The 19212-nt window shown below is 40.1% G+C and overlaps 1 protein-coding gene across 5 annotated transcripts in view; it reads left to right on the forward strand.

The window, feature by feature from the left end:
• The window catches only part of col18a1a (collagen type XVIII alpha 1 chain a), a 75139-nt gene that overhangs the window by 31773 nt on the left and 24154 nt on the right, over positions 1-19212 (forward strand). The window contains exons 1-2 of one of the 5 annotated variants that reach the window (XM_010745215.3): positions 8086-8575; positions 17366-17907. In XM_010745215.3, coding sequence (XP_010743517.3) covers positions 8215-8575; positions 17366-17907 — 903 coding nt within the window. In that variant the 5' untranslated portion in view covers positions 8086-8214. Of the gene's footprint in view, positions 1-8085; positions 8576-17365; positions 17908-19212 lie in introns of those variants that run through there. The other 4 variants (XM_019267006.2, XM_027285309.1, XM_027285317.1 and 1 more) reach the window with 4 other exon arrangements.

Genomic DNA, 19212 nt, shown 5'->3' on the forward strand with positions numbered 1-19212 from the left:
TTCTTTGTGCTGTGACATCAGCAGTGCAGGTGTGTTGAGTTTTGCTTGAGGCTTGGCCACCACAATGGTGCAGCTGATGAAAATAAACACCTTGTAATGAGATTATTATCTTAGTGAGCATCACATTAAACAGAGTTTGTGCGTAATACATTCCCTGTTACCTTCCAGCTACACACAATCGTGCACAAGCAAAACAGGCCTTAAAAAAAAAGTGTTGACTACGTGTCTTATCTACCATGAGGTGCCGCTGACAGGCCTTATAAGCACTGTGTTTGATTTTCCACAGGTGTGTTTTTGTTGGGAGAGCACCACCTGTCGAGTAAAATTTGCTTTTTGTCATTTGCAGCGGCAAGGATGTCAAAGAGCATGTCAAAGAGTAGTAGTTTAACGTCTCATTCTTCATGAGACAACACAGCCATGTATACTAAGAGTTAACTGTTTTCATTGGGTCGCTCAATAGGATGAAAACTGTTTTCATTCTGCCATGGTTGCATTTTAAATGCAGGTTAAGATTAATCCGTTTATTATAGACAACTGAGGCAAAGCTGTGTGATTAAGTGAGCCTATTGTGTATTTTACTACATCTGGAATCTGACCTTGTGGACAGTAGAGGGAGCTATTTCCCCACTGCTACGCCTCACTACTGGGATGTGATGCTGTGATACTCCAGGCAGAAATGCTATCACAATCAGATTTTCCTAACCTGCTGCTTGTTATTCGTGAGCTTCGTAGATTGTGCACAACAGTGGAAATACGCTTCCTTCCCAACACTACTAGAAAACACCTTCCAACATGTTTAATAGACAGCAGCGATACCACGATTGTATGTAAACTCTCACAAAACATCTGTAAAAGTACTCTTTCCGAGCCAACAAACAATCATGTGGTAAATATTTATTGGAGTGATGTGCTATTCCAGCTTGTCTCGCCATGTACAGCAGTGAGGGAAGTTTTGTTTCAGACAGAGAAATCAACACTGTCGTTAGTTGAGATAACACCTCCCAGGCACCGCGGGCCAATTACAGTTTAGACACTTCCGAGCACTCTGACTTGACAGTGCACAATTAGTGGATCCATTAGAGGCACAAGAAGTCTCCAAAGTAGTCCTTTTGGGAATGGGAATTTTCTAAAGATGACTGCAAGGCAGTTGCTTTTCAATTCTCATTTCATGTCCTGGCTATGACATCTTCCAAGTCATAACATCTAATCATATATATTTCCTGAGAGGGATGATAAAACTGCAAATTTTCTTAAAAAAACCCTCTTTATTACAAATTGCAAAATGTGTCCATCTTGATAGCGATATGCAGAATTGCACTTTATTTACACAAAATGAATGTACATTATTTTTTTGCTGGTGTATTGGGTCGCTGTTTCCAAAACATACATGTTACATGCTAACGAAACAATAATGGAGTCAATGACTCATTGGTCACCAGGGAATCTCATGGTGTTTGAAACTAAATGGAACGTATCATTGTCATATTCTCAGGGTGCAATTAATGTACAGAACGACAGTCTAGCTTTGATCTGCCCCGCTAGATAAGTGATAGTGTTTGTTGAGAAAATTACATTTCTACAGCACATTAAAGATGGTATAACACGGGTGCCTCCCTTCTACACAGTACACCCTCTACCTCTTTCATATACTGTAACTGTTGTTTAGGCACCACAGGCTACATATTCCTCGCTTGTTATGGAATGTGTCTTATTCAGAGTGACAGCCAAGCTGTTTCTGCTTGCCTGAGCAGGACTCCGAAGAACCCTGCAGGGCTCTGTCTGACTTTCTGTCTCTTCCCACAGGATACTAGATGATTCTTGAAAGATGCGGCCTAGCAGTCTGTAAAGTAATCAGTAGCTTTTACTGCTTTTCAACAAGAAGCCGCCCTTGTGTTCGGTGTTTGCTGGGATTTCGACGGGACTGTACTGAAAAATCAGTGCTTACTTTGTTTTCAAACTTTCTTCAAAGTTTAGGTTGGGCTTTTGGTTCGACTTGTCGCTGACAGAGAATGATAATTTACTTTTAAAGGGGAACACCACTTAGTTTCTCATTGATTCAGACCTTGATCAATACTTATTACAGTGAATATCGATCCCCTAACACAGGACTAATGCTGCTTTTGGACTTGGCATTGGGGTAAAAATGTACTGTAGACTTCTTTATTCATTTTAGTGGGGGTAGTATGGCTGTCTCCAATCACTTTTTTAACAAATTCAAAGTGTCAGGTAATTCATTCATTCAGATTCATTCAACCAGAACTCATCTAAACTACGATGGCTAGATGATAATGCCTTTGTTGAGACGAGCTAACATTACTGAAAAGCAGTTCTATGCAGCCTCACCTTTGTCTGTTATTTTTCTATTTGTGGTGATTCCTCACATTACATCTCAGATGGCTAGGAATTCAGCAAGGCTCCCTGATTGTCTCCATTTTGCTTTAGCGAGTAGAACACGGGGTCAGACAGAAAACCTCTTCTGGGAGTATCTGGCATGGCCTGTAGCATTAATATACTAAAAGTTTTAAATTCAAACGGATCATTACAGATCTGTTGGAGATGCTTGTACAGATGGTAGATTGAATTGGTAGTGGTCATGCCAAAATTGTGGACTCTGCTCCTTTTAACTACACAGTCTAATTTTTTCCTACACTGCAAGTGAATTTGAGTGAATAAATCAGGTTTGAGTACCTCATATTCATTGCAGCGTGTTACTTTACAGTTTACTCTGCAAGATTTAAGACGGAGAGCGTCCAGAAATAATCCAGCATCAAAGGGGTACAAAAGTCATTCATTAAGCTTTCACATTTGTGGGTCTTAGTGTTGCAGTCATCCAGCACTCTAATACTCTTCAGCTCATCCACAGAGAATACATTTGAGGAAAACTTTTGGGTTTACAACAGTTATCATGTCTGAACGAGAGGTATTTATGCTGCAGGCAAGGTTCTTCACTCACAGCCTCACTCACTCCAAGACTGCAGTAAGTCTATTTGTGGGAAACAGGACCCCTTTCCCTCCTAATCTGATAGCTGTGAACCTCTGACCTCTATTCTGTTAGCCAACCCCCCACCTCTCATTCTCCGGCTGTGACACACATTCACTGGTTAGAGATGTGAGAGAAGATGTCATTTGAATTAGGCTCTTTCGTTCAGACGTGGAATTTGTCCTGTGTTGTGTGGCGGTATAGAAGAAGTATATATGTTTCACAGCACAATCTGCTGCTGCCAAGAGAAATTAAGGTTAACCGTGTAACATACATGTTTACTGCTGATATGTACACGCGGTTTACCTTCCGCTCTCAGCACTGGATCAGTGTTGGACTGTCTTTCTATCAGGTGCCACTATGGTTGCCTTCTAGTAAGGCTAATCTTTTACTTAAAAGAAAGTAAAGTTTACATTCAGGGACATACAGTATATTACACTTATTCCCATGAAACTGCAACAAGAAGGATACATGGCCATGACTTGCTGATTGTGCCTTTAAAAGAAGGTAACGTCTCTGTTTTCAAGTTTCACAGGCTTTAAATTTAGCCTGAAAGCCCCTGAATAGTCTCTTTACTGTACAATGATTCACTCTGTTGCAACCTGTTGCTCGGGGATACAGGGTCAGATAAGATTTTTTTTGCTAACAGGATAATGCAGCACATAGAGAGAGTGGATGCACGGTGATAAACGTTATCAGATGAGACCATGGAAGGCATTTCCTCATCTCTGCGGGCGATTCAAATTCAGATATGTTTACACTGCTGCTCACCTGTCACATGCTGTACGGCTGCAGCTTCCAGCAGGGGAGTTGAAGTGTGTGAGTGTTGCAGCCATATGTTCACTGGAGTTTATGTCTGTTTGTGTCTTACTGTTTATACTGCTGCTCAGCTGTGACATGCTGTGCAACTGCAGCAACCCAAGTTTGTTTGTGTTTGTGTGTGTGTGTGTCTGCGCATGTACGTCAACCATATGTGGTGTCTGTGGATGTCCTAATTTGTGTGCGTCATTATCAACTCCCAGCTTTGAGTGCCTCAGAGCTTAATGCTTGTATAACCGCGGAGACGGTGACTACACAGTGAGTCACAGCGAGAGGTCAGCGACCCCCGTTGCTAAAATAACATCAGTGAAGGTGCAGGGAGGGCTGCCAAAAGGCGCTCTAGCTGCTCTACGGCCTACAGCGAATAGGCCCTCACGCTTTTGTACTGTCAGACTGTGTTGTAACATGTGTCTAGTTTCAAGCCTCTCTGTTTGTACAGCAGTTACACTTCAGGTGAAAATGACTTGCTGCGTAACGTTGCCTTAAAGTAGAGCTTTTACGGACCTGCAGATCCTTTGAATGATTAAGATGTGTAAGTGCAAATAATAAAATGTTTTAAGATGTTAAGCCACAGTTGTGAAGTGTTGGGTTAAATTTATAGCGAAGCTTTACTTTGAAATGCATGCTTTCCCTCTTCCCAGTGCCACTTGTGCAGGATATTGTGTTGCATACATATGCTCTTGTAGTCTTAAATTATTCACAAAAGCTATATTTAGCACTGATGAAATTGGCACTCATGCATATGAAATTCAATATCTGAATGACAGTCAGCATGACATAAAATACTCCTGTGCAGTGACAGATAATTGGACCCCTCTGGCCCCTATGGATTATGTTCAGCAGGTTTTGTTGGTGTTGTAATTAGTCGATCATTCATCCTCCCATTGATGGTCTCAGCCCTCAGACTCATTCCTGGTCTTAGGTTTCACGCTTTTGTTTGCGCATTGTGAGGACAGACACCGAGGAAGGCCTGGAATTTCAGTTCATCTCCTGCTCAAACATCTCAGGATGTCACAGGTCGCTGACATCACAGAAATTCATAAGGAATACCACTTTGTAATATGTAATAAGGACTTTTTCTAAATGAAGAGAAATGTACAAAACAAAGCAGTAAAAAAAACAAACAAAAAAAAACTGTGAATGCATGAAGTCAGCATTTTCATAGTCTGACTTATTTTCAGAATAATAATGTGATTTTTTTGTTTTTGTTTTTAATTTTTTTTTTTATTGAAAGTGATAATGGTGTCTCTAGTTATCTCTTGGTATTGAGCTGTAAATATAGTTTTGGTTTTACCTGCTGTAAAAACTTTTGCTGCCGTCCAAATACAGTGGAGGTGAATGAAATTCCATCAGTGGTGCCAAAAGCACTGAAAAAAAGTGCCATTTTTTAATGGGGAATTGGGCAAACTGCCCTTTTTAGAGTACGAGAGATCCCTGCTGAGATTATGATCCTCTGCAGCAGTTTCACAACAGGTGACCAGCATGTGAACCGGGTTACAGGGAAGTTCTTAAACTCTTATAAAAGACAGTAGGGAGTCTCCAGAATAGAAACCACTTCACATGTTGAGTAAAACAAAACTACAGGATACCGTTGTCAAGGAAGATGATGTCAAGTGCATCTTTGCCACAAGTCACACACGGACACACACTATCATTAACAGTTGCTGAGCTGTTATTTTCTATCAAACAACAACATAATGAATAAACACATATTCTACTGACTGCTTATCTGACCTCTTTGACTTTGACTTCCCCAGAAAAAGATGCACCATCAGCAAAGTAGAGGGGATCCATTCCTTCATTTCCAGTCTCCCCTCTGTTTTTGACGTACAGTACAAACGTTTAAACTTTTCTTTCTGTAATTACCTGTTCCAATTACAAATGCCACTCTTGAAAACAGGAAATCTTCTGCTGTCATTACGACTCACAGCTCTACTCTATACGGGCAGTAATAGACATCAAAGGGATGTTGAAAAGAGAGACACTGACTTCTGACAAGGTTCAAGGTATGTTGATAGTTTGATAAGTGCAGATTACCTGTGCTGAAAAAACTGTCACTTCAAAAGTGCAACTTTGCTGCTTTCATTAGGTGCAATTTCTGTCTTTTCCTTGTCAGACTATTCAATAAATAAACAGAGCATTTCCTGTTTCTAAGGTGACAAGGTGTGTGCATGACCACCCACAAGTCTTTTGGCATGTTTCCCATGTTTCAAGTGTATGTGGAAATTCTGTAAAATCTATTTTCTTTCACTGTCGTGCAAAAACGCCTTCAGGCTAATATATTGTCATCTTAGTGATAATAACACTCTAATTGGTCTGATTGTCTCCTGAGATTATGCGAGTCGTTAGGATTTGGCATCGTGTGCAGTTAAAATAACACAATGGGACAAGGTAAAAGAGAAAATCATGATTGTGGGACTCCCCACAGGAGTTGGGAAATGTAGAACAGACAAGGCTTTTTAATGACTACTTGATTTCTCTGCATCATAACCTCTTCTGCCTTTCCTGTCCTAACGCAGTGAACCAGTGAATCCATTGGAGGGTAGAGCTGATGTTTAAGGCTAATCATTACCTACCTACAAGACAGTTTATTACCCTAGGGTTTATTAACCAAGTCACTATAAACATTGTGTTTATTTGGGTTTACAGACTGACTAAAGATGACTTTGATCACTCAATTTGTCTGACCACAGAAAAGTTGGCTTGTGGTTGATGCAAAGTGACCTATGATAGTCTTTCTTGCATAGTATTGCCTCAAAGTCACCATGAAAATGAGTTATTTTCCCACAGAAAGTTCCTCTTTTTTTTCTAAAGCAAGCGCTATAATTAAGCAGTCTATTTTTGAGAGGTTTAGAGTGAACAATTGCTCGGTTAAGAAGCCTCCTTCTTGCCCAGAGGGTAAGCTAATCTGTAATCATGCTAGAACCAGTCCTTTAGAACTGTGTCACTGAATTGAATATAGAAAGCTATGGATGATCCATTCATGAAGTTGCAGTCTTCTTGCAGTCTATTTAATCTTTTTTTGTTCCTTGAAGGAACATATCCTGTGAATAAAAGTCAGACAGACACCATCTTAAGGCAATCACAAGTCCTTTTAGTCATGTTTGCCTAAAAGGAAGCTGCTTTCAGACTCCATACAATATTTTTCTTTCATTGAAATTTCATTTCATTTCCACCTTACTTCTCAATTTCTTTGGCGCTCACGCTCCCCCCTTTGTTTGACCAAACAAACATAATCTTGCAGACAGGGTTCAGTTGGATCATCAGTGACCCCAGGCCATAGCAGAGAGACACAGGATAAAGTTGTCAAGCTTGTGTCAAGACATTTATTCACCTCAACATAAACATCTGGAACCTTTGTAGGCATGGCAGCATGCTCTGCACAAATGACCCGACCTCATTTCTATCAGCAACCGAGGTTATATGCACAAAATGCTACTATTAGTGAGACAATTGCACAAACCTTCTGCTCCTTTTATCACTAAGCTCCCATTAGCAGATGTTGAGGGTCTCTGTCAACTGATCACATAGGCAGTATGAGAAACCAGTCTGGACAAGAAAGGGAGTCCTGGATTACTGTGTAACCACAGAACACTGAAAACAGGGGTCTTAACTGAATTGAATAATAAATGGCACCGTGTAGAGCAGAGACAATGTATGCAGAGACATGAGGTTTAGGGTGCAAAGGTAAAGAAATAAAATGAGTAATGCATTGAGTTTGAACTTAATGTAAAGACAGTGGTTATGAATTGTTTATATGTATTTTACCATTCAGGATATCATTGTTTCTATTATTGCAGTAGAATAGGACTATTTTAATCCATCAGTGGGAATGGAATGCAGCTCCTTATACTGCAACTATTAACCTTAAAATAGTATTCAAGGGTTATCAGCAAATCACATGACAACAACTTCTGCTCCCACTCAAATGACTACATAGTTTTGGTATAAATAAACTAACAAACTTAATGTGTTCACTGTAGTGTGCACTGTAATTTCTTTAGTTTTTTGCAATTTTTAAAGTTGTGTAGTTTTCTTATTATCATGCTTTAACAAAGAGAATGAGTCAAGGGGAACAAATTGCCCTCCTCTAAAACACTGAAAGCATCAGTATTGTACACTGAAAGGCAAGGCTGCCGTAATTCTAAGGTATCAGTCAGCAGGAGAGATCACTTTTCACTGCTGTGACAAAAGGAGAAGGAGGAGGAAGGAGGAGTTAGGAGAGGAAATATTGCCAGTGCAGCCAATACAGAGCACACCTCCTTCTGCTCTCCCCCTTTACTCTTTTGAATGGGGCACTCCTCTTCACTTTTCCTCTCTGCCTTGTGGAGTCTGTGGAGACAGCTGGAAAGTGTGTGTGGAGTGGTTGTGTGGACATGTCATAGTTCACTCTGGGAGCTTAATCAAGTGGGTGGATGTGGTCAAGACTTAACATTATACCTAAGATGAGGACCCAGTTTGGAGTTTTGTTTTTGTTGGCCTTGTGGGTGGCCTACTCTGATGCTTGGTTTTGGTCCTGGACTGGTACTACAACTTTGCCACCAACAATGGAGAATGAGGGATCTGGGAGCCCTGCAGGTAGTGGAGAACCACCATCAGAGGATATTGCAAGGGTTGGAGCGGAGATAATTGATGAGGGACATGGAATCCAAAAGGTTGTGCAGACTCGGGATGAGACCACTCAGGCTCCTCAACTGACCACTACAACACAACCCAAGAATGAACGTGTATCAGAAAAGGCACCAGCAGGGATTTCATCACGCATACATAAACCTGGTAATGGCACCTCTTCACTAAAGGGTATGGGTTCTGGAGGATCTGATCATTTAAGGTTTACAGAAAATGTTTCAGGACTTGGACCTGGGCTTGGGTCTGAATTGACATCAGACACTGGGTCAAGTCTTTGGCCTGGCTCTGGATTCAGGTCTCAACCTGAAACTAACTTAAGATCTGGCTTTGAAACACAGGGGTTTTCTGAGGAAAAGCAAGACGGGGAAGTCATGCCCACTGATTATAAGTGGTTAGATAGTGAAGGCAGTGCAGTGTCCCAGTCTAATGAGGTAAAATTGAAGATTCAAAAGAGTCAAAAAATTACTCATAATGGAAAAGATGAGGACCATAATCTTAGCACAAAGTCAGATTATTCTGTCAAAGTCCCCAGTAAAACCAGAGTACATAGACACAGTAACGTTAGTTGGAATGCTAATGACTTTAATTTAACAAAGTATACCCATGAAAACTCCACCCCAGGAGATTTACAAACCTTAATTGTTGGGAACAATTTTGTCGACACTACCCAGGTAACGAAGGACAACAAGCTACTGGAAGTTACTCAGTTACTAGATAGTGAATCAATAGCTAAGCACAAAGCTTTGCCTAACCAAGTGTTACAGACTATACAAATTTCTTTGACTAGACAGGCACTTTCTACAGCCCAAATGCCAACCAATACCCCCAAATTAATTACCCAACTACAAACAACTAGCAAGAAACCAGACACCACCTCAAGACACATAGCTACCCAACCTCAAGTGCCAAGTCAGGCACCAGTAGCTAGCCAGAAAGGGACGACCAGACAAATTGGTCACATCTCAGATGCTACTAAAGCATCAATAAGTGAGAAAGAGCCTAGCCAAGCAACTTTAATTAGTCAGACAGCTGTAGAACTGGCTGTAGAATCACCACAATGTTTGTTGATAGATACCGCTCTTCCTTTCTGCTCCTCCATGGTTGGGGAACAGTTTGTTGTCCCCAATTACCTCAACCAGAGCACTGTGGAGGAAGTCCAGGTACTCCTTAACAATTGGGAATGGCTATTGAGGTCACGTTGCCACCATAGTTTGGAGTGGTTTTTCTGCCTTCTCTTGGTACCAAAGTGTGGCTCTCTGGTCTCGCTGCCTTGCCGGAGTTTCTGCGAAGTCTTGCGGGACAGTTGCTGGACACTCTTGGATGAGGGACGCCTCCCTGTGGAGTGCCACACTCTACCAGACGAGGAGGATGATGGGTATCAGTGCTTGTCAGTTAGAAACCAGAAAGGTAATCACTGGTTCAAATGAATCTTAGTTTTGGGATTCATTTTGAACCAGTTTTCAATATCCATACTCCCAGTTTGTCTGGTCTTACCACCCACTCCCTAATACCCACCCAAGAAACTGACATTTATCCCTGTCAGCACAGTCAAAGACATTAACAATATATTGGGTTCCATGCACAGCAAAATGGTTTAGGAGATAAATAAGCATGTTTCATGTTCTGGCTACAGCCTAACAAGCATGGTGCCAGCCCTCCTTAATGTTGCATGTATGTGTTTCCCTTATCCTTTGGATTGCATGTCAATTACTACTTGAAGGTAAATCATTTATACACACACACACACACACACACACACACACAGATAGAGAGATAGAGAGAGAGTTCAGTGGGTTTGTGGTTTATTATAAAACCAACTGAGGTACATTTCCTCTATATACATTCTGTATCTTATCCCAGAAAAAAAGCCAATACATCAACAGACATACATAAAATGTGATGATGATTGGCATGATTGTTTGTTTTGTTTTTTTGATACTGAGAAAATTGTACTGTAGCTGTGTTTGCTTTTTATATTAGCCTTAACACATCTGAAATTGCAAGCAGAAAGAGAGGCCCATCTTCTGTAAACAAGTTGAGCATGAAATACGGTACATAATTTAGCATGTAGAATTGCATGTCTCTTTTGACAGTTAGTTGCTTGCAGGCAGTTTGGTGTGCATTTCATAAGGATGTCATGCATGGGAAGCAGTCATGTTTGTATCAATGGTTTTCATTGGGTTGTCAACTCATATAGCTGTACTAGTTAAAAGTATTCATGACAAATGTACTTGGGTAACATATTTTAACAGGGGAAACTTTTAAAGTAAAAGAAATGAATCACCACTTAATGCACTTGTTTATATCTGATTTGGAGTGATGTAGATAATCTAGTTGTTGTAATTAAATAACTTGTTGAAGAAGCCGTTCATTTGTGGTTTGAAATTAATCTTTCAAACACGAGTGTAAAAAATGAAGGGTTATACATTTAATTAAGGTTTTACATCTAGTAGTTATATGGTAATTTATGGTTAAATTGATATAATACAAAAAAATTTATAGGACCCACGTGCATTTGAGTATGTGCTCCTAAACTAATAAATAAATAAAATGTTTGCCCTTGGTGACTAAAAAAAATGATGGAGAAAATGACTCATATGTTTACTGCTACTGGTGAGTACTGATTCATGTGAGAACCCATATCCTTAGTTCTACATCAAACAATCGAACATGAGAAAATCTATTTTTGCAAATGAACTTCACCCCACAAATTATGAATTGCTTTGAAGCCTAATCCCTTTAACTAGGCTGCTGTCCTGTCCTGCACTCTCAGTTCATATCACTGATAGTTCAAGACTGTCTGTTTACCGCTTTGCTATCTTTCTGACAGGCTGCTTCATTGATAGACATGAGTGGACAAGTTGTCTGTTGTTCCAGAGCTAAGAGACACATCTAGGGTCAAATAATAGTTGTTTCAATGGTTTAAACATGTTTAAACAAGATTTAGGGTTAATATGTTTTAAGTGTTACAAAAGTGTAGTGTTGGCTTTTCTGTTTCTTCCTGCCTAGCTTCACGCTTCAGTTGTTTGATGTAAATGTTAAATAAGGTGTGAAAGGTGTTTTTATCTCTTCCAGAGCTCAAACAAGATCAAGTTATATGTTATAGCTTCTAGACTTTGCAGTATTTGACATTGCACATAGACCTTAGGCAAATGAAAAAGTTATGATCTTGTTGCCATCTTTATACCCCAAAGACAGGTTTTATAGTTTCTCCAGAAGCTGGTTTACCACCAAAACATGCTTGTGCCTCAAGGTATCACTCAAGTGCTTTCAGTTACTCTAAATCATTCTGGGATAGACAAAAAAAACAAAAAACAACACAGTCAAGACCATCTGGTATCACTCATTCAAACACAGTGGTCTTAACAATCTACTAACAGACAGAGTTTGTTACAACGATGGTTGAGATAAAACCCTGAGGGCTAAATAGACTCGTAACAAATTATTTCGCTATCGGGTTACTCTGTCCCTGTGAGGTCTAATGGCCCCACCAAGTCCTGAAGATGACTGATACATTTCAGAGTCAATTAAATGTTGACTATCTAACCCCCACGTGTTTTCTGTCAACAAAATGCCTAATGTGCCTATGCCAATAACTGCAGTAGTCAGTTGTCGTACTGGTAATTTTTGTAAAGTGGTTAACAAGTTAGTGGACTTTAGCTCAAAGTTGAACGAGGTCACACATATATGACCAAGATAAGTGTGTTGCTCACAGAGCTCCGTAAAAATGTGTGCCCTGAAGTCAAAATGCCTGATTTCCCAGTTTATTAGCCAAATAATATTATCTTGGGAATGTTTTCTATTGCATCTACCCACTTATGAGTCCTTTGACCTCTCAAATCCACTAATCAGAACCCCTACTATGCACATCTTGCTTGATGTGTGGGAGGAGGACATATTTGGACCCTTATTCTACGCTACTCCTACATCATTTATATATGACCTGTCATTCAAGAATGTCTCATGATATACTTACATCTTTTTGGTTGGCATTCTGCGGATGAAAGCGGGCCAACGACATGGAAAAAGAAACACAATGAAACAGTTTCTACACTAAAATATTTGTATGTAGCCTAAACATGTGTGTTTGTGGGAGATTACTGTGGGAAGATTGCAGAGATATCAGTGTGCGCATGGTAACTTTGTAAGAAATCTGTTAGATGTGATCCTTTAGCCACAGGGGCTACCCCTGTGGTAAAACAGGATTGTTAGGGCACAATAGGCCTTTTAATGATGTTTTTCCATGGTTACCGGTCTCCTGCTTGAAAGATGAGCAGTCATTCATATCAGGGTCTAGAGGTCAACTGCAATTTATTTTGGTTAGTTCCTGATGGTAAAACTTTATCCTGTATGAGAAACTTCATTACTCTCTGTCAGTTTAGGCTGTTTAATTGAATTAAATGAAATCTTGTCACTGGTCACCTCTGCGGTGGTCTAAATGAAAGGGAAGGGAAAGGAAAGAAATAGAAAAACATGAACATGATGTTTTCCTGTTAAGATGTACACCCTTCTTGGTATCTGAATGCATGTGTACACGTAATTCATCTTTTGTAGCATGTTCACCCTTTTGGTGGTCTGACACTGATTTGTAGCACGGTTGGTTCCATTGAGCCGAGATTGATATTGTATCTCATGACAGAAAAGCCCAAAGTTGGCTTCAGTTCTTCAGTGTGCTGCTTGCCAAGGAATCATTTTGAGCTGGCTCTCCGGGGGGGGGGGTTCCAATTATGGGCACAGTGTAGTCTGACTTCTTTGCTGCCAGAAACTTGTTGCCCCCTCTGGTTTGTGTTGCACTAATCCAAATAAGAACTGATGAGGCAGTGTTGCAAAACAGTACTGAAGCACAGCGATGCTTCAAGTTGGATAATAGGCTAATTCTGACACTCTTAAGATGTTTTTAACAGTTTTTGAAGGAGAGCAGTGCTGTCTCAGCGGTCTGAATAAGCTCTATACCTCTTTGGAGACCTTTCCACTGTGCTGTGAACTATCAGTATGTAACAATGGGTTTGTTTAAACCCTGCACCTTCCCTTAAAAGTTTGTCTCTTACAGGTAGAGAGCTTGAACAGTATCATATTACTCCTTCCCCAAAGAGTAAAGTGCACAGCTTGTGGTAGACCCATCTTCCTCTTTGTGGTTTGAGAATTACAGCTCAGTCTTCAGAGCGAGCCAACATAAAATCTCCTTCCTGGACTATGATGTGGTTTTTTTGGTTTGATATCTTTTTCCAAACATTCTGCATCATCAGGTCAAAGATTCTGGCAAATCTTCCCAGAGGTTCACAGAACATCCTTTGCAGAAAGAAAGGACAGTTTATTCATGGTGTTGAGCACCATTACAAATGACATTCTTCAACCACTAACTAGGCTAGATATACATGAAACCGCAAGATCAAACAGGGCTCAAATAAGCAGAAAGAAAACACAACCACCATATCATGACCAAATTTAATTGACTTCACTTTTAAATCAGTTAGATGACAGACAGTTTATGTTGGGATGTTAATTTAATGTCCCCAGAGGAGAACTCTGACACCCCAAACCCAGGTCAGACCACTGACCAGAATTTTTGCAGATTGAAGGGAAAGATCATTGCCCTTGTCAGCAGGCCTCAAGGGATGTTTTAAATGGTGATGGAGCATAGTCAGAGAAACCACAAGGTTTTCTCGGACTGTCCAGATGTTCAAATGTTTTCTCATGGATTATACAGGATCCTGTACTTCCCAAAGCTGTATATACATTCTTACACTGTATATACAGCTTTAACAACAGGGTATCACAAACTCTGGTACCCCATCCTGGAATGTTAGAAAATGAAAAAGACTAGCGTTCCTGGTCAGCAAGCGGCCTTCTTGACAAGACAAACTAGCACCATAAACCCAGCACCGCTCCATTCATCAACAACCCCTTTCTATGGCTAACTGGCCTTGAAGCTGTCTGTGGCTAACAAAAGCTATTTGGAAAACCTGAATTGAGATTGCACTTAAAATGCTAATGGCGAACTCTTTGTATACCCAACAATTTTTGATCTCTGAGAAGGAATGACTCACTCGTCCTTTGCTGACAATGCAGGCACATTGAACAGACAGCAAAAGCATTCCTTTGCAAGCCTAAAGCAGGTCAAACCTTTTCATATGCTTTAGATCCGGTAATGAAATTGTCTCTATTTATATTTACTCGCTTTCTTTTTCTTAACAGCATCTGCCTCAATTACACTAGGATACCTTTTTTTTTTTTTAGATTTATAGCAAATTCATTTAGTAGATCATCGTCTGGTTCACATGGATGTCTCTTCTTTCAGTTAAATTCTGAACATAGTCTAAAAGAGTGCACATCTGGTTGCCGTGAGTGATGACTAATAGGTGAGATGTCTCACTAATGAGGGGTTTGGGAAGCTTGTAACAGGAGTGCAGATGTGAGGATGTCTGCTGTTCATTTCAGCATTTCATTCATAAGGAAATCAGATGTTTGAATTAAAGGTGAAAGAGGTGGCCATACATGCTGAAGCTGACACACAATCAGGTTCTGTTTCAGAGATGTTTCTTACATTCCAACTTATTACAGACCTTGAAGTTTAATCTGCACATAAATCACATATTTTTATGACCAGCTGCTAATTCTGCGTGTTTCTTGCAAGTTGTTGAAGAAAGTAAAGTGCAGCTATTAGAGACATTTTCTCAGTACAATCATTATTTTTCACAAAATAACTTTTCAAGAGTTATGACACATGCTCAGTCATGGACGGTTTCTATTTAAAAAATGGCTCACGTCAGCTTCAGCACCTGTAATAGGAGGATTACAAATTAAAATGGCGTGCTTCCCCACTTGATAAATTTGACCACTGACTTACTAGAGGTTTTTTTCTCCAAGTGTCTTTTTCAACCCGATTCTGGCAGAGATTGTGCCCCTAAGTGGGAGCCTGGTTCAGACATGTGAGCACAGGCCTGCTGAGGAGACCCATGAGGTTTCTCATTTTGACTTTATCAGAGTTAACATCTGGTTGGCCTGGTGTCTATGACATTATTGGTTACTGCCATCCATGCAGGAGCCAGGGATCTACAGTCTACGTAAAGTGTTCTGAACCCTTTGTATCTTTTTGCATTTGTCATTTCATGATTACGCTTATTTGTTTTATGACAGGCTTTTAAAAGATATTCATATCCAACTATCAGCCATCTTTTAATCTTTCTTTTTCCTGCTAATATATGCCATGTGGGATATTATATAATTTCTACAGTCAGCTAATGTAGGACATTTTGTATCGTGTAAGACTTTTCAACTTTTTTTGCATTTATGTCATACATTGCAGATTTGGTAGGTATCTCTGGCACGTCTTTGTATTTATATATTTTGGTGACAAGTGTATGATTAAATAAGTAGACATTACAATGTAAAAACAGTTTAGTGATGAATCCTCAGAAAAATGTTTTATTGCTGTCTTGTACAGCTTGACTGGGCTCTCTGTTAGCTCAGACTCAAATGAAAGCATCTTTAGTTCTTGGACAGCTGAATATTTAGATTCATGTTTGTGGTTGTACAACACAAAGCAGGACCTCGGGTTCAGCTAAACACCTTGTGTCTTTAAGCTTTCAGCAAAGGCAACTGCAAACCCTGCTGATCTCCAGCACTCAGGGCAGTGGGGAGGCTTTGAACCGAGCAGTAGTGCTCGCACATTAGTCACCAGGTGGTAAACCAAAGCATTTCTTCAAAGCACCAGAAACTATGTCATGTGTTTTCCCAAAACAGCATTTTTTTTTTGTTTTGTTTCTGATTTGTGAACGTCATTTTCAATCGAAGCAGAAAGGTTTAGTCTGAAGTTTGGTGCCTAGTAAAAGAACAACCATCTCCACAATATGGATGTATACACAGCTCTTCATGTCTCTTGTATTCCCTAAAAGCCTCAATTATTATGCACTGACCTCGCCAGAGTCACCCAGGGTGATGGAAGAGTGAGTAGAGATATGCAGGAGGCCCAGCTGTTGGTCCCTGTGTGCCCTGGAGCAGTGACATTTAGCAGATGTCACACAAGTCGGAAGAGTTTCTTTTTTCTGTTGCTTTTTGGTGTCTTCAGGAATTTGATGTATAGATCTTTATGCTTTTCTGCTCGTAGAGGACTGATCACCATTTTTAAATGCACACAAGAAGCTTGATGCAATTTTCTGTCATAGTTTTACAGAGGTCATATATAGTGGCTCGGGCTCTGCACATTTTTGTCTCTCTTGTTTCTGACTTTTTTATTACTACGTTAAATAAAGAGGCTATATCATAATATAATATATATAACTAAATATATATATTTTTTTTCAGATAAATACAACACATTTTATTGTTAACACATATGGACTTACATTTAAGTTTGGAGCTGTTAAAGCTGATAAATGTATCAACTCTCAAGTCACATCTTGTTCTGTATTTTCTCGACTATGTCTTTACATCTCCCTTCAGTTTAGGAAGTAGAAGTTTGGCTGGTTTTGTCTTATACAGGCCTTGCGATGTTAAAGTGATCGTCTTTTATTAGTCACACATGATCTAACCTTTGCCTTTTTTTGGGCATGTTGATATTTTCCATATTTTGGTTTAGAAGTTATAAAACGGTTTGTTTGTTCAAGGTCCCCTGAGCAGATGCTTCGACTTCTCTTTACTTCTCATAAAGTCTTAGTTTGGTCAGAGGTTGTTTGGGTAACTTTGCATTTACGTGTAAAGAAATGTCAAAGGGAACAAATCATTGACCAATTATAGTACAGATTTTGTTCTAGTGCAACAGAGCCATGCAGTAACAGCGGTTGTTCCTGCATCCATCCGGCACATTCACTTTAAGTTAACCCCAACAGTATAATACAGCCTTGTCTAACATTTGCCCTGCCATGCAGCCTTCCCTTCTAACCTCCAATATATTTTATACATATTGTGGCCTCACATCTTCTTTCTCTCCCCTTCTAGAAGACAGTGGTGTCTCCCTGCTACAGCTGATTGGGGATCCTCCTCCAAGTGAGATCACCCAGGTCTACGGGCCCGACAACAGCCCTGGCTATGTCTTTGGTCCTGATGCCAACACGGGTCAGCTTGCCCGTGCCCACCTGCCAAGCCCATTCTACAGAGACTTCGCCCTCATCTTCAACCTGAAACCCACTTCTGACAGGGGAGGTGTCATCTTCTCCGTCACAGATGCCTCACAGCAGATTATGTATGTGGGTGTTAAACTGTCAGCCGTGGAGGGCGGCAGCCAAAATGTCATCCTGTACTACACAGAGCCCGACTCACAGCGCTCGTATGAGGGAGCCAGGTTCCGTGTACCTTCCATGAAGGATACCTGGACTCGTTTTGCCATCGCTGTGAGGGATGAGAAGGTGATGTTCTACCTCAACTGTGACATCGACCCTCAGGTGATGCGTATTGAGAGGTCTCCTGATGAAATGGAGCTGGAGGCTGGTGCCGGGGTCTTCGTTGGGCAAGCCGGAGGAGCTGATCCTGAAAAGTTTCTGGTGTGTACACAGGCTTTGTATGTTTTGAACAAAACAATATTCAGGCCACGAAATCAGATAATTTCATAGAAAGATCTGACATATTTATTTTGAAAGTAGATAAAGAAATGTTTTCAAGACGCTTCTGCGTTCAATAAACCAGAGTAACTGTGTTAGAGTCAGAACACTGCACATCTTACATTCCCAAACTACTGTGATGAGATAGGACTCAAAGTTTTGGCACAGTATAGTGTTTGGATTTTCCACAGTCAGTCACATGAATCACCTTGGCTGAATAACTCTCATATGATTTGATTGCTCAGATTGGCCTTTTCTAAACCATAACATTAATGTCTACATCTCCTCACCATCTTCTTCAGAGTACACAGCAAATAATTGGAAGCCCTCACAGCTAGGATGTAATTAACTTCAGTCATTTGACTGCTGTAAATGTTGACTGCAACAACTGCTGACCGTAGAGGTTATAGCAGTTCATCCACGACTACATGAATGGGCAAAACATGTAACCGCAGACATACTATCAGTGCTGATTGTTAATCTTGCTTCAGTGCATGCAACTAATTGTTTTAAAAAGATAAACTATGGCTGGGCTGTAGGTACAGTACCATTTTTTCTAACACAAATCAAAATAAAAAGGGTAAAACGACAATACTCAACGCAAGCCTTGACTGATTTATGTGAGAAAAACTGCATTTGTAAATGCTAATTCAATTAGAATCTGGAGGAAAATGCTTGATTTTACATCATTTATTTAAAGGTGATACCGGAATATAAAACCCAGGTCCCTTCGGGTAAGGGCATATCTTTAATTCATGCAAAATATGATATAGAAAAATACATTTTTTCATCATACAACCCTCAATATGACCTTGTTGACTTTCTCCTGTTGAGTTATACTTTAACATGATACTGCTTCTTTTCTAAGCTGTTTTCACTGTGTCGGTGTTGCAAAGCACAGCACAGAGTCTTGGTGCCTATATGTACAAAAATGACCTCCTTGTTCTGTTAATAAGGCTGAATTGAGGCCATGAAGCTTTCAAGGTACACGCATGTTTGACCAATTTCACAGGCGAGCCAGACAGATTCAGATATTCCCTCTTTCAATAGCAACAGGTATATTGTTACATAACAAAAAGATAAGAAAAAACATATTTTGATTCCAAATGATTTTTTCCCATCTGGCTTGGAGCATGCAAGTTTTGAATGTTTGCTCAGCTGAATCATCTCCCGCTTCTCTAACACTTGTTGATCTTTTTTTATTGCTGTGTTTGAAGACAGCTGCTTCTTTTGTTGTAAACCTCTTTA

This window comes from Larimichthys crocea, chromosome I (assembly GCF_000972845.2).
Source record: "Larimichthys crocea isolate SSNF chromosome I, L_crocea_2.0, whole genome shotgun sequence".
NCBI classification, from domain to species: domain Eukaryota; kingdom Metazoa; phylum Chordata; class Actinopteri; family Sciaenidae; genus Larimichthys; species Larimichthys crocea.